Source organism: Eurypyga helias, unplaced genomic scaffold, assembly GCF_000690775.1.
Source record: "Eurypyga helias isolate BGI_N326 unplaced genomic scaffold, ASM69077v1 scaffold21280, whole genome shotgun sequence".
Classification (NCBI taxonomy): Eukaryota; Metazoa; Chordata; class Aves; order Eurypygiformes; family Eurypygidae; genus Eurypyga; species Eurypyga helias.
This window is the reverse complement of record NW_010226548.1, coordinates 1-26,000: the sequence shown is the minus strand read 5'-3', so window position 1 is coordinate 26,000 and position 26,000 is coordinate 1. Positions and strand designations below refer to the sequence as shown.

The window sequence follows — 26,000 nt, the reverse complement described above, 5'->3', positions numbered from 1 at the left end:
TTGGGTCTGATAGGGTATTGGAGGCAAAGTCTAGATTGGGTTCCATTTTCAGAATGTGCCAAATTTATTTAATCTACTGCAGGCTGGCTGCAGGAGAGTGCAAAATTTTTATTTCTTCCATTAAAAAAATAATGTAATTCTGCTTTCTGGTGGCTTTTTCAGGTGCATATATTCCATATAACAGGAGGAATGTGCAGTGCAGTTTTATGAGGAAAGACTGTGTATAGTTATCAATTACTCATACTGCTTTGCATTTCTGTTATCTCTTAATCTCTAAACCCTCTAGGAGACGTTCGTTCTGAGCAGCAGTATCAGCAGCAGAAATTTTCGAATCAGTCATCTGGGCCTTCATACAGGAAAGACCAGTATTTTCCAAAAGGACAAAATAGAGGAGAGAGGGGCAGAGGGAGAGGAGGATGGCAGGGAGGAGGCCAGAGTGTTTCTGAGGAAATGCCAAAATACATAACAGGTTTGTATATAAGAAAAAGGTAATAATTTGTATGTCCAGAGCAACTTGCTGGTGATTGAGTCTGCTGTCTGTCTCTGCTTTTGTGCAAGAGTGAAAATTCAAACTGATGATATGTTCTTCTGGTTTTCCTAATTTCTGCCAAATACAGAGGTGGTTCTGTCCTGGAATGAATGACCAGCTGTTGTTCAATGAGTCCTTTCAGACTTAGGAGTTGAAAAGTTGCACTGACTTATAAAAAGGGATATGCATTTTGTCTTCTATTTGCCAGCAAAATGGGTACTGACAGTCATCTAATCTTAATGTAGCCAGTAAAATTGGTTTTGCCCATGATGTGGGTTAAAGACAACTTTTCATCTAACAGAACGTTTATTAAGGACAGCAGATTAGCTTTTCAAAATGTGGCAGAGCTCTGGTAGTAGATATACATCCATGAACATAAAACAAGACCAACCTGTGGATTTTTTATTTGATCATTTTAAAACAGTCTGTAATCCAATTATTGCTTCCTTTTTTTTTTCCCTATGCTGACGTGTTTTTCATTTCTCTGAATATCATCTGAAAAGATTGCTACTCTAGTTTGCTAAGTACTTAATGCAAATAGGACTTGCTTGGTTATACCACGGCTTTCAGATTCATTCATGTGTAAGTATTTGTTTAACTGCATCTGCAAGCTTCATAGTATCTAAAGAATTGAAATTTCTTCAGTAATAGTATACAATATTTGCTTTTATCTCCAGAAGTCATTAGGCTGATGTACTAGGAATACTCTGCTGGAATTCAGGAATTTTCCTAGTGTCCCCTTTGATTTTTGCCGTTGCTCTGATGCCGTTCTCTTCATTCCAGCGTCTACCTTTGCTCAAGCTCGTGCTGCTGAGATCCGTGCCATGCTGAAAGCAGTTGGACAGAAGTCTTCGAACTCTCTGGTTTTCCAGACGCTCCCTAGGCACATGCGGAGGCGAGCGATGAGTCACAATATTAAACGCCTACCCAGGCGGCTCCAAGAGATTGCCAAGAAAGAGGTATAAGTGCGTTTTGTGGTATCTGATAGACTATACGGTGGGCATAGGTAATGCACAGTATTCAGCTTTTCCATTTTGGTGGTAGATGTCACTAACTGCTTGGCTTTGTGATTTTTGGACAAAATGAAAAATTGATGATGAAAGGGTCCACTGCAGGAGGGGTTGTTCAGGCAGTGCATTGATCCCTGGTGATCCAAGGAGTCCTCGATAACACTTGCCTGCTTTGCACCCCACCCCAGCTGTCGGCTGTGACCCTGCCGGACTCAAGCCAGCGTAAGCGTGTTCATGTGTTACAGCTCAAACGTGGGAGCTGTGCTGGAGATGCTCGCAGGCTGCACGCAGCTTAAGACTTACTGATTGGCTATTCCTGGTTGCTGATGAAACTCCCTCATTTTATGGCAGTATCTCAACAGTTAGTCAGAACAGTCCTGTGGAGTTACTTGGTCCTTACCCACTGTGACCTTCCTGTGTGGGATTTTCTTTTTTTTTTAATTAGTTCAGCAGTGTTTTCTAGTGGAATGATCTGTCTGATGTTTGGCATTGATCACTTCATAGGCTGTAAACACTTCTTAAAGGAGTCAAGTCCTTGGGAAGTTTTCTGTGTATTAAAGATGACCTATTGACATGTTTCTTGCATTCTTCTTTCTTTCCCTTGCATTGTCTTTAAATTCTTTGAGACCTTACCCCCTCCACCTTGAGTTCCTGAAGATAATTGTTCATGATTCAGAAATTGCTTTGGGTGCTTCCACACATGTTCCTTAGGGTGTGTCTTATTGGAGTTTCATAACCTGTATCTCTTCTTTTGCTGGTCTGCTTGGCTTTCTTTTTGCTTTGTTAGTCATGACAAGAGGTGAAATTTGGCCTGTTTTCCAAGAACTGAAGGAGGAAGGCATAGGCTATTTTGCATAGTGAGTTCTGCACTCTATCCTTGTTAAATAATCTAAATTTTTAATGCTTGTGCTTGGTTCTTTTGTGTTCTGCCTTTTTAACTCCTTTTACATGATACCCTTTCTAACCTCACGCTTACTCTCCCATCGTTGCTTCCACTCCCAGTATGACACTTGGATTTTTGAGATTATTTAATTGACCCTGGTGCAGCTATGTATCTTCTGCTGTCTTCTGTCCTCAAGTCTTTAAGTGTAGCTTGTGTGCGTGCACAGGATGGTTTTTTTTCATCTTTTTCTTATAAAATGTTGTATCTCCTGAACTATTCCTTTTATAAGGGTTCTACCTGTTACTTTTCAGTGTTTGAATTCGTCTTCTTCCAAGTTCTGATTTTGCTGCACTTTCTTCTTTATTCTTAGATCCTTTATCATGACCATTTTCATGGTTTCTCAACATTTACTTGATCCATCTCTTACCTCTTCAAAAGCTTAAAGACAGAGGTTTTTAATCTATGATACTAAATCCCTTTTTTTCTTACTGTCTTTCTGAACCAGTCAGTCATATGCCATTGATCCAGTAGCTTATGTTGCCTGCTCTGTGGTGGAATGATGGGTCTCATGGGAACATATTTTATTTTTGTGTGCATTTCTGTTTTGATGTCATGGGTTGTTTGAGTGTTTTCTGTGCTCTTGGCAGTGTTCTTCCTTTGCTGTTCTTATAACCAGTGGTCTGTTCTCAACTGTTCTTGGTGAGCTTACAGAGGACATACCAAGATTTATTTTCGTAGAATCACAGAATGGTTTGGGTTGGAAGGGACCTTAAAGATCATCTAGTTCCAACCCCCCTGCCATGGGCAGGGACACCTTCCACTAGACCAGGTTGCTCAAAGCCTCGTCCAGCCTGGCCTTGAACACTTCCAGGGATGGGGCATCTACAGCTTCTCTGGGCAACCTGTTTCAGTGCCTCACCACCCTCTCTGGGAAGAAGTTCTTCCTGATATCTAATCTAAACCTCCCTGCTTTCAATTTAAACCCATTACCCCTTGTCCTGTCATTACAGGCTCTTGTAAAAAGTCCCTCCCAGCTTCCTTGTAGCCCCTTCAGGTACTGGAAGGGGCTTTTTGTGTGTCTTACAGTCCCTAAGACTTCCTGCCACTTCTCGTCACAACAGAGAAATCCAACATTGATTGAGACAGTCAAGCCTTCCTCTCCAGCCTGCATTCACCAATAATAATTCAGACCTTGATTGGGTATTTATCAAGAATTTGGTCAAGACATCACCACAGTCCTTTCTTGTTCGCTTCTACGCACTGTAGAATCCTTAGGGTCCTACCTGGCAGTCTGAGAATCCGTACTGCTTCTGTACGAGCTCAAATCTCCAGGTGTTCCTAGTGTCACGTTCATTTGTTCATGTAGCTATATTAACGCTGGGCAAAAACTTCACACAGGAAGTAGCAGATCTTACTGTTCACTGGGACGTTTGTGAATGTGCTGGGGTCTTGGTTTTCCTATGGGTTCCAGTCAAACCTTGATGCACTCATGTGTAAAGTTTCAAAGTGTTAGTTAGCCTCACGAATTACAGAGAACTAACATTGGAATGAAGTATAACTTCAGGCTAATGCTTCCTGTGCCCTTACCTATGTCAGCCTTTTTCTTCTACAGAAGTTGGTCCTTTTGAGATTTACTTCAATATCCTCTCTTTGACAAACAGGCAGAGAAAGCTGTACATCAGAAAAAAGAACAGTCAAAGACCAAATGCCGCAAAGCTAGAAGGCGCCACATAAATTTGGTAGCAGAGTTTAATCGCAGGCAAAGAAAGAATATTTGGCTGGAAACTCATATTTGGCATGCAAAGAGATTTCATATGGTGAAGAAATGGGGATACTGTTTAGGAGATAGCCCTACGGAGAAGAGCTACAGGGCTTGTTACCGAGCCATGACAAAACACTGCCTTCTTCAGGTACCACATTTAGATCTTTTTTAATTTTGTTTTCTTTGTTATTTTGCCAAGGTGAAGTAATCAACTGTTCAGTTATAATGAGTATTTCTGTCTCTTTGATTTAATGTTGTGTCAGCTGTTAATAAGTGCTAAGCATGAAATGAGTGATTTTGTAATTGTAATGAAGGGTGTCAAGTGTTAGAGAGAACAGGATGAACCTTTAGAATACGACTGAAGTACTGCATCTTCAGTCTTCTCAAGAGCCAAGAGATTCAGTGAATCCCTGCGTCATCTTCCTGAGCAGAACGCTGTTGAAGAGAAGTGCCTTGTTCCACGTCCCTTTTTGTCTGTTGGTTTGAGAGGCAGGTTGGCTCTCAAATCAGAAATACCTGACAGCTCTCCTATAACTAACAATTTTAAGATAAAAAACCATCAATTCTCTTTGACAGAAATTATAGGGAATGATGAATTATTACTTCAGTGTAAATTGAAGCTCTCTGTCTGGTCCTTCCTTGCCAGGCTCCCTTTCAAGACTTATTCCCACTTTACCACTATCCTGTTGTTTCAGGACTTATCATATTATTGCTGCCTGGAGTTGACTGGTAAAGAGAATGAGCTTCTGAAGCAACTTGTTCGAATATGTAGCGTTGACGCAGGTAAATCTTCTGTAGTTGAAGTTAATATTCTGAATGGACTAAAGGATGAGCCATCCTTCTCCATTTTTAATGCTCTGCCAATCTCAGTAGTAGTAACAGAGTTGATACTGAGTTGTGATTTTTGTTGAAAAACATAATTAAAATGTCTCTGAACAGGAATAGACATTCTTCTTTTCAGTTGCTTATTAATAAACTAATTATGGTACATATTCTTTCTTAGTTACTGTCCCAGCAGCCAGACTGAACTTAAATTTTCTTCTTTTTTTAAACAAGAGATTGTTTTGTTTTGCACTAAGTATCATCATCTTTAGGATTAACATTTGAAGAGGCCTGTTGTCTGTCTGGAAGATTCGAGGGTTCCCTGAATCTTTACCGAGCAGATCGCTATCCTGAGGATATGCTTGGTCCTGTTACATTTATTTGGAAACCCAGGGATGGATCTGAAAACAGACAGTTATGGATCTGGATGCATCCAGCTCTCAAACAGGTATTTTTATTTTACAGTTGAACTCTGATTTCTTTATGCATTGTACATTTTTAATGCTGAAGATGCCTTCTGAAAGGTGTAGAAGAGCTGGATATCACACATGCTTTAGGAATTAAAAGTTGGAAGACTGTTTCCACTCTAGCAATATTTATGTTCTGCAGCTTGTTTTTTCTAAAGCTTGTACAGAAGGTACAAACTCTGAGGTTTGGCTTTTTTTTTGTAGTGATTGAACTTGTTAGAAGTTTTCAAGTGTCACTTGCTTCAGGATACATTTGTGATAACAATGTTGCTTGATTAACATCCTTCCCACTGGCAGGCCCAATAGGCTGTTTAGTCTCCTCACAGATAATCTGATACTTAGCTATGAACTTCAGTAAAATTCTGTGCACCAGCAATTTTTTTTCCATTAATTTGAGTGAGAATAAATTCTTAGCAACGTTCAGTATTACTTTCAGCTCTTGATAGTAAGCCCTGGACTTTGGCAGAATGTTTATTCCCTTAAATCTATATAGGAAAATAAAATAGTAGAGAGTTATTCTTAAAACTGTAGTTAAGATTTGCAATGCACTGCTTATCCTAATCCAAACTTTTCATTTTTCTTAAGGAGATATTGAGAGAGTTGAAAACAATTTTTCAGTGTTCAGAGCCTGAGGAGGTCTATATTCCTGAGCCAGTTACAACGTCAGTTCAAGAGGAAGAACAAATGGATGTTGGTCTAAATCTTGGCAAGAAAAGAAAGAAAGAGGATAAAGAAGGAGAAAAAGCTGTGCCAGTGAAAAAAATACTTGGTGATGGCACTAGAGATCCATTCCAGTCCTACTCTTGGATCTCGCAGACTACTGGCATTGCGATCAGGTTGGTTTGTAGTAGAGCCAGAAGCTATGATCCTTAACTGCTTAATATAGCTGAATTCTGGCTTAACAGTACTGGGGGGAAACTTATGTGTTGTACGATTGTACGGTCACCTGAAGTTTTCTTGTTTCAGTGATAGAACTATGGAGATTCTCAGGTATCGGCTGATTGGCCCATTATCACACTCCGTCCTTACAGAGACTTTGAAAGCTGCTTCTCTCCAAACAGTAAGGAAATTGGCAGTTTAGATATTACTGTAATTTTGATAAGACTTCTAGAATGCACAAGCTTGGTTTTGCTGGAAAGAATTGTGAAGTATCTAGCCTTATGTATTATAAAGGGTAACCCATGTATTTCTTCTCTGTTAGCTTCTCTATATTGAGCCACTTGACTAATGCTGATCTCCGTAAGAATTCCTATCTGGATTTTAAGTGGGAGTAGGAAGAAAATAGAAGCAGTGCTGCTGTTGAGCAGGCTGTGTACTTTCTGCTGTAGTGGTGTATCGTGCTGAGACATCCAGAAGAATTCAGATTCTCTGTGACAAACCATAGATCACATTTCTCAAACAATGAGCTACAGCACCTAGAACTAAAGGACAAGACGTAAGATAGAGAAAACTTCTGAGTTTTCAGTCAAATACGCAATTTCTCCGGAATTTAGTATTTTATCAACTTCTTGACACATAGCATCGCTGTGGTTTTAATAGGGTTTTTTGTCTCTTGCATAAAACCTGATGAGGCCATGCAATTTCTGGCTTCCCGTAAGAAATAATTAACTGCAGAATTAGGAAGCATTACATATTGCTTGCTTTGTTTTTGGAACACAGTTTAAACTGAACAGTTTATTGGGGATTACTGTAAGGTGGAGTACAGGAACAGACTCTATCAGGAAACAATTATTTGGGTTTGAAACTTGAAGAGGAAGAAAGCAACCGTAGTGATTAAGGCAAACAGAATGAATTCATACTGATATAAAATACTGAATGACCACTTGAGTTTAATTAGATGTGGTGTTTTGCAGGAGATGGCGGATTCAGAGACAGAACTGAATAACTGGTGGGTAGAAAACTGCAAGGACTCTGAAAAAGTATCTCTGCATCAACGTCAAAGTGCAATCTTTGAGCTATTAGAAGGTATTTGGGCATGTGGATGCTATGGGAGGAAAGGGAAACTCTTAAACTCTAATAGTCAAAACTTACATAAGTTGACTTCAGTTTGGAGATTCTTATTTTTTTGTTGATCAAGAGAAGCGATGCCATTGAGCACAGGCTTAGGTAATTATCATGGCACGTCAAAGATTTGAGAAATGTTGCGTGAACTTTTTTAAGGGAATTTTAATCCTCTGTGTAGTCCAAACTCTTAATAGATAAACTGAATCTTAATGCTTACCTTCATGACTTTAGATTTGAGATTGCTTGTGGATAGACAGTCTGATGTATACTCTCACTCTCTGCCCCCATACACAACAAATTAAGGCAGTAAGCTGTATGATACCTCCACAGATAAAATAGTAGGCTCCTACCCAAAGTGAAAGTATTATACTTTGCTTTGTATATTTTCATTTCTAGTGAGCAGTTATATATTTGGCTGAGTTGTAAAGTGTCACAAAGTTAATCACATCTCCTCACTTTCTAGCACCGAAGCAGGTAAGGAATGGGCTTTGGTAGATCTTGCGCTATACTCAAGCTGTCCAGTGTGAGGCAGTTAAGCAGAGATGAGGTAAAACTTTTTAAAAGACATCTTTTAATTTCCTTTCTCTGGAAGAGAAGTTTAAACCAGAGGTTGGTTGTTCTTTAAGAGATGTGGCAAGCGTAAAGGATGAATTGCGTCTGTAAGTTGTGGAAGTGACCTTGTTCCTATGCGAAGCATAAACGTAATTGCAGACTAAGTCTTAGGCTGCTGCTGTTGTCTCTTGTTACTGGACGTTTAACAAGCATTGGTGAGTTCTCAAAACATGTTAAATTGACTACTCTGGATTTATTCTCTGGCTTATGGTGGTGTCACCTCCCTGCAGGCAAAAATGCACAAAATAGCAGTGCAGAAAAAGGTCACAACTTAATTGATGGTTTCATGGCAGTGTTTAACTGTGTGTTTTAAAAGGGATAGGTTCGCCATCGGAAATGCCACCAGGGACAATACTGGGCCTCACTGTTGGAGATCCTCGAGTCAATTTGCCTAAAAAGAAGACAAAAGCCATGCCAGACTTTGAAAAATACCAAGGTAAAAGTGCCTTGCTTATATTATGCTTCTCCTGAAACTGCCAAAGGCAGATTCAGTTTCTCTCTACACTTCTGTTTTCATTTACTGTGCTGTTCTACTGATTGTCTCTTGCTGTTTTCCTCTAGCATTCAATTTCAGAATGTTTCCTTCCCCTTTCCACAGGTCCTGGCAGAACAGAAACCTCTTGAAAGTAGCATAGGTTTTAGAAGAGTAGTTGTGAGGGAGGGACGTGCACCAAAGCTGGTCTTGTGCTCAGTGGAAGCCTCTGTCTGACCATACAGATGATCCAGGTTCGAATCCTGGCAAGGCCAACCAGGTGCTAACAGCTACTTAGTAAGTTTCTGTGTTTGGTGTTTAGTCTTCCTGATGCTGTTTATTTCTCCCAGAAGATATTTGCTGTTTCTGCTTTATAGTCCTACAATGGTGAAAGTAACAGTTCCACTGGAGAAAAAACTCACAAAGAAACAAAAAAGCCCATCAACTTTTGCAATTTTAGTATTTGAGATGGCCAAGACACTGGTTATGTTAAAAAAAAAAAAAAAATCAAAGATGCACATGTGACTTCTAAAACTTTAATTTCAGTGACAACTTACACAACACTTCAGTGCAAAATTCAAATTCACTTGGATTTGAATGTCCTTGGAAAACATGCAAGAGCATATGCAGTATACATTTGTGTGCAGTGCCGTGTAAGCGTTTCCCGTTAGGCTGGCTGGACACAGGCTGCCTCACCTAATACGAGAAACATAACAGCTAGCAAACACTAGCAAACAAATAGGACAAGTTGAAGGTGCCAGAGACTTGAAAATACTTTGTTTCCTTGCTGGTGTGTTTGCAAGACCCTAGAATAATCTAGCCTTACCTTTTCACTTACATCAGGTTGAACACCTATTTTAGTTACTGTCTCTTAGCTCTCTGTACAGCTGTTATTTGGATTTTCTTATATCCTCCTACCCTCTCTATCTACAACATCTTTTCTCCTGTTAAATAGTTCTGCTCAGCTAACTTTCTCATAATTAGTGTTCCTGTTGGAAGTGCTGCAGCATACATATCCTCTGCTGAGAAATCAGGTGAGCTGTATGGCACTTGTTTACAGATACTGGTTTGAGCTGGTAAAGGAGTTAGCAACTACAAGAAGTAACTCAGCCCCTTTCATTCTGCTTGTCATGTCTCTAAAGAAGAGAAGGCAAGATCAGCAGAAGGCACCTAGGCATTGGAAATAGCTCATAGTAGTTTCTCTCCCAGTGCCAGACCTGGTTGTCCCTCAGGAAGGACGGTAATGAATGAATGATGTAAGACAGGGAGTCAAGTGGAAGAACGTATTTAATGCCTTGTTTTGCTTTGTGTGGCTAGAAATGGCCATCTTCAAGATCTTTTAACTTGGGGTTATCCTTCACTTGAAAAAAATCTTCTAAACCACAAACATTCAGAAATCAGGTGTTGCTTTTTTGTGTTTTTTTGTTTCGCCATGAACTTGAAACTGCATCTGCCCTCTGAGTTTTACTTGGGTCTTTGGTCAGCTAGCAAGGAAAGGTAAACTGCATGACACCTTTCAATTTATGTTCTGCTAAAGGCCTTGATGTTACACAAGCACGTCACTACTGAAGAAGTTGAGTAGCAGAAGGATGAAAGAAGACATCACACAGCTGTCTTCTAGGAGAAAATCAAAATGAGATAGTGGTAAGGGGGTAGAAAAGGAGGGGCCAGCTCTCCTTCAAGAAACGGTTAAGGAGAGAATACAGGGACTAATAGTTCAGCAAGGAGAGTGGCTGTTGTTTTCCACTCTTCCCACCTGAGTGTCTTCCTAGTGCTGTGTAGGAAGAGTTACGGCATCATTCACAGTCTCCTGCACACCTATTACATGTCCAGTGGGTGAATCCTGTGGCATGGTAGTTCATCTCTCCTGCTTGAGAAACTCAGGACTGAGGTCTAACTGCCCACTCTCCTGTCTCCTTCATTGAGTATTCCTAGGTGTTAGTTGGAGAGTGGCTATTGTTACTTTCCAAAGGCTGTTGTTCCTAACCTCATTTTGTGGTTGGCTGTGTGACAGCTGCTACCTGTGCCAGATCTCTGCCTTAATGGGCCTCCTTCCTCAAGTAGTTAAACATTTTTTTAAGTACTTCTAGAAAATTAATTCATGTCAGATTATTAAATTCAGATACTTCTATAATTTTCTAGTCAGGGGAAAGCATTCAAGTGCATTTCATTCTTGGTGATTTTGAAGGATAAAAGTGAAATTGCGTATGTATGAATAAAAGGAATCCTGGATGTAATCAGTTCTTGTGCAGAATGCAGTTAATGTCTGATCTGTTCCCTCGCTGCAAGCATTATACTTTCTTGCTTACTATTTACTGTTTCAGGACCCATTATAAGGTCATCTTGAACTCTATCAGCTTGGTGTTTAATCTCCTTGGTGTACAGAGGCAGTGAAATACGCAACATGACCTCACACTCCAAGGAGATTTGTTCCTTTTTCCTATAAGCCTCCTTGATTGCCTGGCATGTTTACAGGAGTTAAAAAATCGGTTAAATATATGAAGGAGAACCTGTTGGAGGCCACTCAGTGCAAAAGGAAGAAGTCTGTAAGTCACGAGTGGCTAGGAACCGGCAGAGTGAGGAGATGCAACACTACATACTGATTCTAGTGTTGTACTACTCTTCCCCAGGGCCCTGTTACTGGCCATGCTTGGAGTCGGAATGCTGAAATACCCAGCAAGAATTTCTTCAAAAGCAGCATATTCCCAAAGATTAATCTAGTTTGAGTTAGCACTTTTGCCAGCATTTTCCAAACGGTTCTGTCCCCTCATTCCACTGGCTCTTTTGCTAAGAGTGACCCCGGAGTGGAGACCAAGAACCTCTTCAGTTTTTTGAAAGGCAGTTTGCTTAACCAAAAAAGGAAGGATTTGGTCATGGCACATATGCATCACTACAGCAGTATTATTACCAAAAGTTCCACAGTGACACCCACCCCCCAGAAAGACTTCTCTAAGCTCTGCAGTTCCATTGGGGCGGCATTACTTTATTCTTTCTGCAAGAAGAGATCTTATGAGCCTTAGAACTACATAAACTTTCTGAGCCTTGATTTTCTTGTAACCTTACTCAGATGTGGTAATATAGTGAGCTGATCTTTAATTAAAAAATGTTAGTAGTCATTCATTCACCTTAATGACATGTCACGTTGGTTGAGCAATAAATTGCTGTATTCCACACTTTTCCCCCGCCCCCCCCTTTTTGCTTCCTGGCTGTTCAGTACTACTAGGATCAGTAAGACTGAAGTGGCACTGCATATGTGAGCAGATTCTGCATGTGCTTGTGTCTCTTTTGTTCTTTTATGTTGTATAAAAGCTAACTGATTTTTATAGGCAGTCTGTACTAACTTAAAGATGCACTGTTGGTTAAATGAATGAACAGTTTAGGTAAGTTACAGCCATCACAGAACCCTAGAAGGGTTTGGGTTGGAAGGGACCTTAAAGACCATCTAGTTCCAACCCCCCTGCCATGGGCAGGGACACCTTCCACTAGACCAGGTTGCTCAAAGCCTCATCCAGCCTGGCCTTGAACACTTCCAGGGATGGGGCATCCACAGCTTCTCTGGGCAACCTGTTCCTGTGCCTCACCACCCTCTCCATGAAGAACTTCTTCCTGATACCATCTTTGCCTGTGGTTTGTCACATGGGCAATCTGTGAAATGATACATATCTGCCCATATCCCTTTTTTCTTTTTTTTCAAAATGCCATCCTAAAATACGCCTGTGTAGTTTTTCCCCTGTGAGTGATGTGCTAACAAATCAAAGGCAGGTTCAGTCTTTCCCAGTTACTCTCTGGAATGCATATGCATGTGTGCAAGCTATGTGTTACACACACGTGCTGATGGGAATTAATCAAAGAACTTTCCTCATTTCTTCACACTGGGAGGATAGAAAGTTTGTGAGTAAATCACTTTTCACTGCCTTCTCAGCAGGTTTATGTCTTCTGGAAGTCAAGACTCCTAGTAAGCAGTCAGTGCTTACGTGACTGCAAATCAGTGCTGCTGGTTTTGGCGTTTTAAAGCACGCTTCCGACATTCTGATATGCTTTTACTGTCTTCTGTGGGAGAACACAAATTCCACTGCCTTAAGAACAGCTCAACACGGAGTATGGTGGAGCTTTTAGACAATCAGTGAATGAGATGGGTAGAAGGAGAAGCATCTCGAAGATAAGTGAGCTAAAGTTCCTTCTGCAGACACAGCCTGAGCCCTTGCCTGTGCGCCTCTTGCAGGGGTTTAGGTATCTGACGTCAGTTGTCCTGGTATGCACCCCAATGTACATATGGCTCTGAAACTGCTCCCCAGCGGTGCTTCTATTTTTGCTGCTTCTGCTATTTCCTCGCAGAGGGAAGGAAAAATTTCAAGTAGAACTCCTCTTAGGCCTGTCTTCTAAGACCGTTAATACCAGCTACACAAACCAATAGAACCAAACCTTTCTCTGTCTGCCTGTATTGTCTAAGCACCAGCCACCGACACCACCAGAAGTAGATAGTGTGCTGATTGTCGCTGAGCTTTGTGTGCTTAGTAGTACAACTCCTTATTTCCTACGGTAGCTCTAACATCTTACTTCCATTATCAACAGCAACTTACTCACTGGTAGGGTTATTTTCCCAGCAATCTTAAAATGTGGACTGAAGAAGAGAGAGGTAAGAAATAAAGAGAACTGGTGTGAGGGTTTGCAGTTACGATTTGAATTATAGTATGCTTAGAGTGATTAAGTTCTCCCAAGTACAGTGGGGGTCAAGGAGAAAGAAGGTACCAGCTTAGAGAAGGATGTTTGGGGGTAGTGGAGGGGGATATTGGATGGACTGTGGTGATGGAAAGAGACTGACTTAAAAGGACTTTCTGAAGTGGGGAAAATAATACTCATGCCATTATAGAATATAGGAATTGTAAAGAATTCCAAGAATATGACATAGACTGCCTAAACTGTGGTAATAGAAAGAAGTTACAGTGAATAATTTACAGTTGAAGGAACTAGAATGTGTTTAAATAATTGAACATAGAGGGATTCTGGTGTTCATGAATGCTTTCTGTACAGAAGAGGAGAAAAACGCTTTCCTTACCTCATGGTTGCTTGTAAGTATGTGCCCTTCTCCCTTGGTTATCTGTAAGAGTCAGGAGGGAATTCCTCACCATCACTACACATCTTTTTCTTCTTTGTTTGAGGCACTGACATTTGCTGTGTCTCCAGGCAGAGTGTGCTTTTGCTTCTAGGAGTACTGAGCACTTTTAGGTTCCTGCTCAGGTTCCTGTCCTTAATTTTTGATCTGAGAAAGAATTCTTCTGGCTTAATTGTCAGAGAATTGGCAGGGATTTCTGTTTTTGTTCTATTGTTCTTAATGCTACCCTAATCCAATAATTGCTTTAGTATTTCTTCCTCTCACGTAAATGTAACTCATCACCAAGAATGCATAGCAAGCCTCAGCTTAATAACACCATCAAGCTGGCAGGAGTGCTGCCATATTTAATATTTTTTTCAAACTCTTAATAATGGGGACATCTTAAAGATTATAGATTTTAAATAAATAATTACTGCAATTATGTTTGGCGGTACCTATGTTATAGTTAGTACCACTGACTAATCCTTATCTTTTGTGCTCAAAGTCTTTGTCAACATTAACTTGGAAAAATTAGCCGAATCTTCTTTTGGAAGACTTAAGTGATTTAAAAAACAAAACAACCCCCAACACATTATGTTCCTTTAAAATGTGAGACCTTGTAGATGGCGTAATGAGCAGCAGTCCCTGTAAGCTTTAATCACAGAACTATTAATAGGTTTATTGTATTTATTGGTAAGAATTGATTTACTTAAAATATGGATCAGCATGCATTACATACTGTACACTGAAGGCTTTTGATCCGTAGGTCACTAAAGCTAGGTACACATTTTGTCTGCTTTGGTTAGGTTGCGGGGAGCTGAAGAAGAGAGATGTTTTTTAATGCCTCAACGATCAGTTTTAAAGCTACAAGTGTTATTTATCTTCAGTAACACACACAACTCTTGGTCTGTGCAGATGTAAGCAGAGAATACTCCCTTCCTTGAAGTGCAGAGCCTGAAAAGATCCGGAGTGGGAAGCTGGTGCTAAATAAGTAGTTGCATGCTAGTCATATCCATAAAAATATTTCCTGTGTGAACATTTCTTAAAGGTCATCCTCGCTTCTCTTACAATTTATTTAGGCGGGCTTATTTCTGCCTTGGTAATGTTGCTTTTTCTGATTTTCACCAAACTTGTTGAGCTTCACACTTGTCCTGGAAGGCCAGATGCCAGAATATTAAAGGTAGCATGCTAAAGAGGTAACTTAATTGCCAGAGGTGGTGTCATTTGTAATAGGAAATGCCTATTTGTAAGAGAATGCCAGGGTAATGCTTCTAAAACTAAGAGTTTATTTCACATTGTGTATTGAAAAAACATGTGGTAGTTAAGATATTGCAGAAGCAGTGATGATTGTTAAGCTTCTGATTGTCTGTTTACTTAGTTGTCTGCTCATTGTACTTACCATAGTGGAGTGGTTTTGGTAATTTGATTCTTAAGCCACAAAAATTGTTTGAATTTTGTTTGAAGGTTCTCTTCTTTTGTAGATAATGATAAAGTTAGGCAGCTGTACCTGGAGGGTGTACCTGTAGACTGTGCTCACAGCTTTATCTGGGACCAGGACATCTGTAAGAACGTCACTGAAAATAAAATCTCAGAGCAGGTAACTAAGAGGTGGATTGCCATGCAGAAAATGGCTAACGGTCCATCGAGGCCATAGAGCAAGACTCTTCTACAAATCCAAGAGCAGTAGTTTCCTAATGTCATAGTATCCAGCTGCGGAGTTGAAGTGTTTTATTTTGTAGCCTTTGTGTAATGTTCTTGCACAACTATTGTTGATGATTCAGTTAAAAGAAAGCTTTATTTATCTACAGGACTAAATAGTTGTAGGTTTATTTGTCAGAAAGGTTTGGAATTGGATTTTCCTACATCCCCTTGCCCACCATGCAGCAGATGAAAGGGATGAAGTAGCACAGAGAGGCTCTGGCCATTCACTCCTCGATCATAGCCAGGATGATTCTCCTGACAGAAGACTCGTGAAAGTTGGAAAGAAATAAATCCCTCTGTTTCTGAACTGCAGCACTGTGTTGTGGTTGTTCTGGGCAACACCTATGGTTTGTAGACAGCTTAAAATGTGCTGTTACAGGTTTGAAATCTCCTGTCTTGACATTTCCACTGGCAATGGAGGAGCAACTGATTAAATGCATGGGCAAAATGGTGATGTAGTCATGGGAGGTGATATGCTTTTGGCACTCTTGTAATCAAAAAGAGAAAACATTTGTATGGGAAAAATAGTTACTAACTTACTGGGAAATGTCTCCTCCTTCTCAGGATATAAACCATATGAGATCTCAATTACTGGTGCCTGGATCACACCTTGATTTGGGTCCTTCTGAATCTAAGATTCCCATACTGTTGGTGCAGCAGCCAGGGAAAGTGGCTGGAGAAGATCGACCAGGATGGGGGAGTGGCTGGGATATCTGTCTCCCAAAGGGCTGGGGCATGGCGTTCTGGATTCCTTTTGTAAGTGACTTTCATTGCAAATTGCCAGTGAAGATGACAAATATATATAATTTTGTTCAAAATAATCCATTTTAGAAAGTTCTTCACATCGTGTAATCGATTACAGGATCAAAATCCCGCTTTAGAAGAGGGTGTAGGAACTGGCTGATGACAGAGGCTGGGTCTTAAAAATCTTAAACAATAGCTTTCCATATCTTCTGTTGGGTATAACTGTGCCCACATGGCAGTCTAAAGCAGAAAATCAGAGTGGGGAGTAAGGAGAGAAAGCTGATGCTATAGCTTGTTGGTGCTGTGTTGCTAAGGACCTATATCTCCAAAGAGAAATCATTTGGTGCCTGCTGCTAATCCATTCCCAGCTTGGCTGTCCACCACTCTCTGAACAAATTGGTTGCCTCCCTCTGATTTGGGAGGGAGCTTGAGTACTCTGGCGCTGTTTGGAGCGTCCTGCTTTGAATGTTTAGGTGGCAGATTCAATGTCTTTCTGCAGTTGCTGTTGAATGTGCAGGGGAATTAATTGCAGGGATACCTAGTGTACAGTTAAAACAAACTGGGCAGCGACTTTGGCCAAGTAGTATGACGTTCCTGGCAACGTACAAGATCAAAACCTGTGAAATTCTCTTCAGTTTTGCTTATCATTTTTTCAGAATTAAATTTAGGAGCATGAGAAACACTTCCTTTGAAATGAGCATCTAGAACTGTGAAAACTTTTTTTTTTTTTTTGAAAGCTAAAGTGATTGACTTTCTCTGTTCTATGGCAGTAGCATACAGTGTATTATTGTATTGTATTTATTTTTTTCCAGTTAGGAACCCGGAATCAGTACAAACATTGCTTTTTTGCATTTTGGTTTTTATAACAGGTGTATCGAGGTGTACGAGTCGGTGGCTTGCAAGAGGCTTTAAAGCATTCTGAATATCAAAGAACACCTCACACTCCAAATGATTTCCCAGACTGCCAGGCGGGAATGCAGTTTGCCAAAGAACTGGAAACCAGTCTCCTTGAAAAATTCAAAAGGTAAGATTAACTTCAAGATTGATTGCAAGAATGAAAAAAATGAATACTGCTTAGAATATTCCCTTAATTATCTGCTGTGTTCATTCAGACTTGGACTTCATTAAGATGTTTCAGTAGTGTTTTAAATCCTAATGTTATAAAAAATAAAAAGAATCCTAGATGTGTATAACAGAAAAGCTCTGCTAAACAGTGCATATAAGTTAACTGAAAGCTTCTGCTGCCACAGATGTGCTCAGTTATAAGGCTGTAATAAAGCTGCATAACAATAAAACAAACAAAACCCTTTCAAGCTCCCTTAGCAGCAAATAAGGGACGAGAAGGCAAAGGCAGAATATCCAAGATTTTACTGAGTGTTAAAGAATGAAGTGAGTGAAAGGCGTATCTCAGTGTCCACTTTATAAATACCAGGTTTTCTGGTTTCCTTTCATTTTCAGGAAACACAGAACTCTTCACCATGGAATAGTCCTCTGCACCAACTGGTGTTGGCTCCCCTTCCAGCTAGGAGGGGAACGTAGGAGAAGTTTAGAGGAAAAGGTGGTGGTGTCAGTCGCAGGAGACAGAAATATCCAGCATTGCTGAAAGGATATGATGGTCTGAAATACAGCAGTGTTGTCTAGAAGCGTGGCTTTAAAATTCTTGTTCAGTGAGATTACAAAGGGAATGCACAGTTCACTTTCTGTTTTTAATATGTGATTTTTGAAAACAGGAAGCATGATTAGAGCAGCAGGACAAAGTAGACAGCCTTTTGAAGTGCTAGGAACTGAATAAAGGCCCAGAAAACAAACATTCTTACCTGCTTGAATTATCTTTTTAGACGTCCACCTGCAAAAAGGGCAAATTATGTGAAGCTGGGCACCCTCTCCCCTTTTGTCTGTCCTTGGGGGCAGCTGACGAAGAACTGGGAAGGGAGAATGAAAGCTTCAGGAGAATTTGCACATCCTTCTTCCCCACACTCTGAGCACTGCGCAACCCAAGGGCATAGCTTTTGTGACCCCAAAGCAGAAGTGGTCCAAGAAGCTTCCCCGAGGCCTGGTGAGGTAGAGGGGACAATGGAAATAAGCTCCCAAGGTGTCCTAAAGACAGATGATGTTACAGGCGCCCAAGATGTTGGTGAGAGAGATGAAACCATGACAACAAGTGGCTTTGTTGTTCTCAGGTATGTCAAAATGATACATGCATATGAGGTGTTATTTCTTTGTTGGGAATGGTTAAGCTGGGGAAAGGAGAGCTGGGCCCCGATGATTAAGATGAGAGAACTATTTGATCCAAATGCAGTGAAATTAAATAGTCTTGTTGTGGATCAGAATTTGCTTTTCAGTGGAAGTCCTTTTCCTGCTTTTCCCCAGCAAACTTGGTGACTAGATAAAGTAAATTTCTTAAGATTATGTGAAATTTAACACTCTCGAGGTTTAGTGTGTTCTTGTTGTTGGCATATTCTGCCTGCTTCCAGGTGGATGGAGCTTTGAGAGGCCCACGTTTGTGATGTTAAAACTGTTGCTGTGTAAATCGGTTTGCATTCTCTTTTCTAATCCATCATCACAGGTAGTTCCTGTGCTACTTAGTAAGGCCTGTAAAGAAAACAGAGAATCCCCTGCATTCCAATGCAACGCACGAGGGCAGCAACAGTGTTTGGAAAGTGCCTGAATGCATGTCTTTCATTTTTGTCTGGTTACCAGGGGAAGAAAACATTGGCAGTTCTGGACTGCATTAATGTCACTGCAGGTTTTAGAGCATTTGTGATTTAACAAGGTTTGGGGGTTTTAACCAGTAATGCCTCCTGAAGAAATAGCCTCTCACGTCAGTTCCACTCACCGTGTTTTTGTGCTCGGAGTGACACACATACCAGCTTGGGAGGTTACAGAAAGCCCCAGGGCTTTTTAAAATTGTGCTCTAGCAGATAGGCGGCGGGGGACTGGGTTTCTCACGTGCTACTTGTTTGTCAGGGACAGCTACTAACTATCCTTGATGTTTATTTTTAAAACTTTTTTTACCAGGAGCGAGAAACTACTAATGCAGTTATCAGCATGGTGCTATCCCACTGCTGGAAAAGATCGGCGAGTCCGCCTTATGTCTCGACTGGGACAGAAGGAAATGACTGAAGATGTCTTTTTGCCAATCTTGATGAGCTATCCAAGGGCTCTTGTATGGGTCAACTTGACTCTCCTGAGAAAGGGGAACCCTGAATTACATGCCATGATCTGTATCCCAACAGAAGATGACTTGCTGCAGCTGCGCAAAGACAAACTCTTCTGTGGTCCTCAGGAACCCAAGCATCATGATGTATTCAAGCACAAGGTACAGAAACTAAAAGAGGAGAAGAAGAAGAAGAAAAAGGATAACACACAGGCTCTAGAAAATGCCCCTCTGAGCGGCCCAGCTGAAGAATCAACTGAGGAACACGAAGACCTCACTCTTGGTCTTTGGTCAGATGCTCTCCCAGATGTTACTTCCCACTGCTCCAGAACTCTCTTGGGATATGTCACTCGAGGGGATTTTTCGTTGGCTGCAGGCTGTGGAGAGGCACTGGGTTTTGTTAGCTTGACAGGGTTACTTTATATGTTACACAACCAGCCAGCGGATAAAAAAGGGCTCGTTTTGTTAAGAACTCCAGCATCTTTACAGTACAGATTTGCCAGACTTAATATTGAGGTTTAAGTATCACAGCAGAGCACTAGAATGCCAAAAATACCAAAGAATGTCTGTTTTGTCTTGTGCAGCCTTTCTGATATGTCTCAAATTTGCAGTGATTCTGAGCCCCCAAAACATCTTGAGGATTATGAAATAATTAATAAGCTTTGTAGCATGATTCATGAAAATAACTAATGCATAAACTAGAGCTTTTGGTGTCTGCATTGCTAAGGATTTCTAACAGTAATGCATCCATTGTCATGATCTGTTTTATCTCTAAAGAAGCATATTGTTCATTTTTCACCTCAGAGCAGTGGATGCTATAACAATAGACAGAAAAACATTATTTTCCTTTTAGAAATCTTTTGCTCAGGTGGATTGTAACTTCCCAGTGCATTTTTCACTTGTAAGTGCACGCAGTCTGGACCAGTGTATATAGCAAGTGGCTCTTCCCGTTTCTTCGTGTCCGAATGCACATGGCCGCAGTGGAACAGGGCTAAGTAGCCAAATCTATTAAGAAAGCAGGAGGGTACCTACTTTGGAAAAGCTCTGAAATGCAAATAAGATATAGCGTGGCTATGTGATTGTGAATTATAGCAACTGGAGCTGATAAATTGGAAGGCTTATCAGTCTCTAGTCTGAGAGGGGGAAAACACTTTTTGAAAGGTAATAAGCCTTTGAGATGCGACTTGCTGGTGGTGGGTCAGCATTTTGTGTTAATAACGGGACATTTTGGTTCCTTAAAACACGAGGTTATTTTTGTATGGAATGTGCTCGAATCGGAAGTGTCTTCATTGACTCTAGGGTTTGGGAACAATGTTCAAACTCGTGAGGCTTGTATGGTGTGCAGGAGGGGTGAGGGAAGAAAGGTGTTTGATTTGACTGGGGCAGGTGGGTTGGGGTTGGTTTTGGTGGGGTTTTTTAATGATAGCCATAAGCTTCTAGCCATTCATGAGTAAAGCAGCTTGAAAACGAGTTTACAGTACTGCACTGTAGTTCCGTAGCATCATGGCACAAATATATACCAGCCGGTAAAATTACCCTGAAATGACTACGTACAAATAAAAATCTAACCTGTTCTTGATTCAGAGGTCCACTGGCTAAGCATGATCCTTTAAGAAATGAAAAATGGATCAGTTAATGACTTTGTCTTTCTAAGCATCAGCCTGCAAATTAATTCCCTCATTCACAGTTTGGTTTGAGAGTGCCTTAGGCGACTAGATCAATGTTGTTTGGAGTAGTTTGTTGGAGGAAGGGTGTGGAGCACCTTACCTTCACAAGAACTAAAATGTAAGGCCGTTGTTGGATTAAAGGTGACACGCGCATGGGGGAGGAGGGAGAACATCTCCGATGGCAGGGGAAGTGTGGGATGGGGAGCTGGAATTTTTTATCTTAAGTCTCCAGAAGACGGATTTAAGAATCCCCTGCCAGATGGAGCTACAGCGACACAGGGGATGGAAAGACGCAGCCTCCAGCACAGCTTGGACCAGGACTCGATGAGAAATCATGCCTGATGGCTCCAGCATCGCTCCCCTCCGATGCACCTGATAAAGCGATCGTCCCAGCGAGACGCGGAGCAGCCTCCGTGCAAAAGCCGGCAGATGGCCCCAGAGGAGGAAGCTTGGTGCCGCGCAGCGCTGGGGTTCACACGCTCCTCGCCCTGTGACCCAGTGCTGGTGGGTATGTGCGAACAAGGAGCCCCTTAAGCACTGCAGCCTGGCTGCTCTGATCGAGTTCTCTCGTCGTATATGAGCCTGAATTTAATGAACCCTTTGAATTGTGAGCCTGGTTGAAATCTTTCTGGGATCAGAGTTTCTAGAGCTGTGCTTCGTGGGAAGAAAGGAGCGGAGGTGATGTTTATATGGCTTTTTACCCCCTTTGCCTCCCTCATCTTCTCAGTAGATACATATTTTCCTGCCTCGCTAGACCTGGCTTGTGTGTGAGAAAGAAAGAGGAGAAGCCCCCCGCCCAAGCCATCATTTTTTCTTTTCCGATTGTAGATCTTTTGTTCACTGAATCTTTCCCAGGTTTTTATTTTTTATAAAAACATCTGGAGTCTTTTTTTTCTTTTCCTCCTATTGGTAATATCTGCCAGGTTTTCATTTTGACGCTTCCTGTTACTTTTCTTTGATTTCCATTCTCTATTTCTGATTTACGATCCTGCTCTCTGCTGAGCCAGTGGACAGAAACTGGAACCCAAGTGCATCCTGTTCTGTAGATCTTGTAATAGTGTTACACAGTTGTTTTCCTTTAAGGCAGTGATTTATGCCTTTAAGACTTCACTCTCCTTGTAAAATACACTGCAAGCCTGATAACTTAAAAATGCTCAAAACTCTCAGCCAATGTTTGTCAGAAAAATACTGTGACTTTATGTAGCTGCAAGGAAATTTTTATCTGTGGTTGGGATTTCTAGATTCTGAGCATCTCAAGGGTGACTTAGTCATAAAAACCATGTCAACACCGGATAATCAAACTGTGGGTAATTAAACCTGTGTTATCTGTGCATCAGCTGGACAGTATGTCTGTGTTCATCATGTTGAATCAGGTGTAGTTTGCAGCAAACAGCTGTTCTTGGGCCGTATTTTACAGCGGTTACCACCCGTTGGTTAACTCCCACAGAGCATCTGGATCAGCTCCCATGGACTCTGATACTTGAGCATTTTTGGGAACCCAGGAAGCTCTCCCTCAGCGAAAGATGCTCTCACAAGCTCTCTGGCTCCCATGCTGCTCTCCAGGTGACTTGCTCAAATTGGATGCCAGCATGAATCCTTAGCTCTCGTTCCCTGCTCGGCAAGAGCTTTTGGAAGCTGATGTGAAGCACAGAAGTCAGTTCTGGCATTATCTGTAGCGCTGTGAAGAGCTCAGACGCTACCGCGCGGCTCCTCAAGCTCTACCTACGGCTCCATCAGAGCAGCTGAATAAATGCTGCCCTCGACCCATGAAGGGTCTTTCCCCAGCCTGAACCGCAACTTACATGGTAGCTGCCTGCGATGTTCAGAGGGGCGCAGCGACCGATAGACCTACGCAGCCGAGGGTATCATGGCTTTGAAATGCACGTTCTTTAGCCACTGCAGATACAGATAATGCGGTTGCAGAAGAAGGTGGTGGTGAACCAGACCATGAGGAAACACTTCTTCCCTGTGAGGGTGACAGAGCACGGGAACAGGCTGCCCAGAGAGGTGGTGGAGTCTCCTTCCCTGGAGACTTTCCAAAGCCGCCTGGACTTGTTCCTGTGAGATCTACTCTGGGTGATCCTGCTCTGGCAGGGGGGGTGGACTAGATGATCTCTAGAGGTCCCTTCCACCCCCTTCCACTCTGTGACACTGTGGAATGAGGTGAGGTGGGACCCTGGCCAGGAGGGTGTGTGTGTGTTAAGGGCGTTCAGGGCAGTCAGTTTGTTCAGCAGTGTGTGAGCAATGGAGGAAACTACCTGGCAGGCAGCTGGGGTTGTTGAAACAAATAATTGGCAGGGTGACAGGCCTCTGGATGGAGGTGGAAGCCTTGGGGGGTTGTGGCACACACAGAGCATAGTCAAGCGCTGTGTGACAGTTTTCTTTTGGTGCTCTAAATCTGGAAGAGCCTGATATGTCCAACCTGATGTGTTCACGTGTCTGTGTGAGGCAGGTAGTAGGAACAGGTCTTGGAGGAGTAAGCTACCAAAGACAGGTTCCTGAAGCATTGGGACTGAGGGATGCAGAAAAGCAATAGCGTTGTTTTATTTTCTAAAAACACAACATGCAAAAAACCAACCCAGTTCCAAAATTCCCAGAGTCCCATGTTTCTGCATGTTCTCCTCAGAGGTCAACAATAAACAGCACCCGTAGTTTACCTCTTGCAAATTCAACTCAGGTGTACTAAAATTCTTTGTGAAGACTGGGCTCATCAAACCCTGCAAGAGCAAATGAATGTGTACTGAACAACAAGAACTCCGGGAAAGGACAGAGGAGGTGGGCTGCAACCAGTTTGTGGCAGCTTTGAAAGTCAGAGCCTGCCTGACCCTGGACAAAACAAAACTAAGGACTGCAAGGTAGTTTGCAAAGTAGGTGGGGTGACAACAGAGCAGGCGAAACACAGCTTTCATTTATTGTGTTGGGTCTCTTCTGAAGAGGGAGAGTTTCTTCTGTAGTAGGAAAGATGCCTACACAGAATGATTTCTATTTTTAAAAAATTTTTAGACACTCCAAGATGTGCATAACGTACCAGCATCAGCTTGTTTGACCCGTTTTGGCTGTCTTTTCGTCATGGGCTTACAGCAGTGTTGCTAATCTGAGAGCCTTGCACAGCTAAGCCCTGATTCTTAAGAAATAGAAATCAAAAAGACATCCATGGCACAGCAAGATTAAAGCAGGGAATGAAAAAGCAGTCTGAAGGACAAGACCGGCTCAAATTTCATGTTCCAAATATGTGAGGATTTGCTGTAATTTCTAGAAAGGATGGTGCAATTCAATATTTCATTTCATCTCAGGAAGATCAAATAAATAGCCAGGATGAGAGAGGCTGTGTGTTTCTGCTCAGTCCTTCTCTCAGCATCCTGTTTCTTAGCCCAGAAAATGTTTTCTTTTTAAAAGAATACAATGGTTCTGAGGGATAGGAGAGCTCATGCATCCCTAAACCCATGTGCCTGCAAGGGCTCACTCTTGCCCATCGCTTCTTGTAATTTCTGGTTCTGTCCTTTTTTTCATGTTGAGTAACATCAAAAGGGCTACTTTCCATCATCCTTTTGTTAAAACAAAAAAATAAAGCAAACCTGGGCAGGCAAAACTGAAGTTATCTAGAGCTTTATCACTCAAAAATGAGTTTAACTGCCACTGCAGAAATAAGCCTTCACCTCCTTCCCACTTGAAAAAACCCCAGTTGTTTTAGCTGTGGCTCTAGTGATGAATCCTATGTTTCTACAGTTGTAATTAAATATAAACGCACGTGTACCTCTCAGAAATCTTACCAGAGTTGTACCAGGTGTCACCCAAGGCAGCTTCACCCATGTGCGAAGCCAGTTGCTCAGAATGGGTTGGAGTGGGTGAGAAAGAGGGACAGCACGTGTCAGGGTCTGTTGCTTTCCTTTAGCTCTCAAAAAACGCCAGAGTATGTGCGCAGAAGCACAAACTGTAAATGTGCAATTAAAAATAGACTTTCCAGATTGACAGTTGCTTAATGTATCGATTTCTAATATTTTTTTGACAGTGCCTGTGGAAGTGGTTATGACACAGGACAGCAGGGATTGAAGAGTTAACGGTAGATAACTCATTTTCCTGTAAGACATTTTGTCTTTTGAAACAATTGCATCCAGGTTTTCTGAATATTTTTTACAATGCAATAATTCTTGTAAATTAGTTGGCAAATATAACGAGGGGGTTCCAAATGAAATCACAGATGTATGAAATCGGCTAAAAACTTCTCTTTTCGAAGGGAAGCAGATAAGAATAAGCATTAGTGCATCAATAAAACAGTAGTCTGGGAGAAGTCTTAAAAGAGAATTAAATGTAGTTTCTATTAATACTTTTAAGACTTCCCCCAAGCTGCTGTATTTTTGAGGTGTTAATGATTCATAAGCATTAAATTATTTTTAAAAAGGGTTAGCTGTAGTTTCTATTACTGGCTTTAAGAACTTACAGGTAGCACACAGCAGCACAATTTCTAAACCAGCAACCCAAAAAATGCAGATTTGTGTAGACCCTAAAATGTCCTCAGCCCTAGTGCTGGGAGTGAGGAGGTTTCCAGGGCTGTGCCCAACCTGGAAGCGCATGTCCAGCTGCTGAGACAAGTGCTGGAGCCTGAGGGCACAACCTCTGTCAGAATTGCTCCATGACAGCAGCTCTCCATTCAAAGGTATGGAACCTCATCCTTCCTATGGTGATGGCAAAGCTCTGACAAAGGAAGAGTGAGTCTACGTAGCTCGGAGATCCCAATCCAGACATTCTGGGTTCATTTCCTCCCCCCTAAAACAGAAAAATAAAAAAAGGAAAAAAAGAATTTTTTTTTTTTTTTTAAGGTTAGTAGACATGCTGAAGGCTAGTTTTACTCCACATTAAGTTGTCCAACAAACCAAGAACTATCCGGAAAATAGCAATTCCCTGCCTGAAAGCTGATTTCTTACATTGTATGCAATCACCCCCCTTTTGTCATACAACACAGGCAACTGAGTTGTAGGTAGGAAACTGATGTCATCTACCTGGACATGTGCAAAGCCTTCGATACCCTCCTGCATGATATCCTTGTCTCAAAACCGGAGAAACATGGATTTGACAGATGG

The 26,000-nt window shown here is 41.6% G+C and overlaps 1 protein-coding gene across 1 annotated transcript; it reads left to right on the top strand.

Annotated features, from left to right (window-relative positions):
• Window positions 1-286: 286 nt before the first annotated feature.
• Window positions 287-19,783, top strand: POP1 (processing of precursor 1, ribonuclease P/MRP subunit (S. cerevisiae); the record flags this gene model as incomplete). Its single annotated transcript, XM_010153588.1, has 14 exons — window positions 287-469; window positions 1,313-1,488; window positions 4,084-4,332; window positions 4,880-4,967; window positions 5,279-5,454; window positions 6,059-6,309; window positions 6,440-6,533; window positions 7,327-7,438; window positions 8,406-8,525; window positions 15,135-15,250; window positions 15,919-16,110; window positions 16,968-17,122; window positions 17,937-18,278; window positions 19,117-19,783. Coding segments are annotated over 14 exons (2,915 nt in total), but the record flags the coding sequence as incomplete, so codon positions are not given.
• Window positions 19,784-26,000: the final 6,217 nt, after the last annotated feature.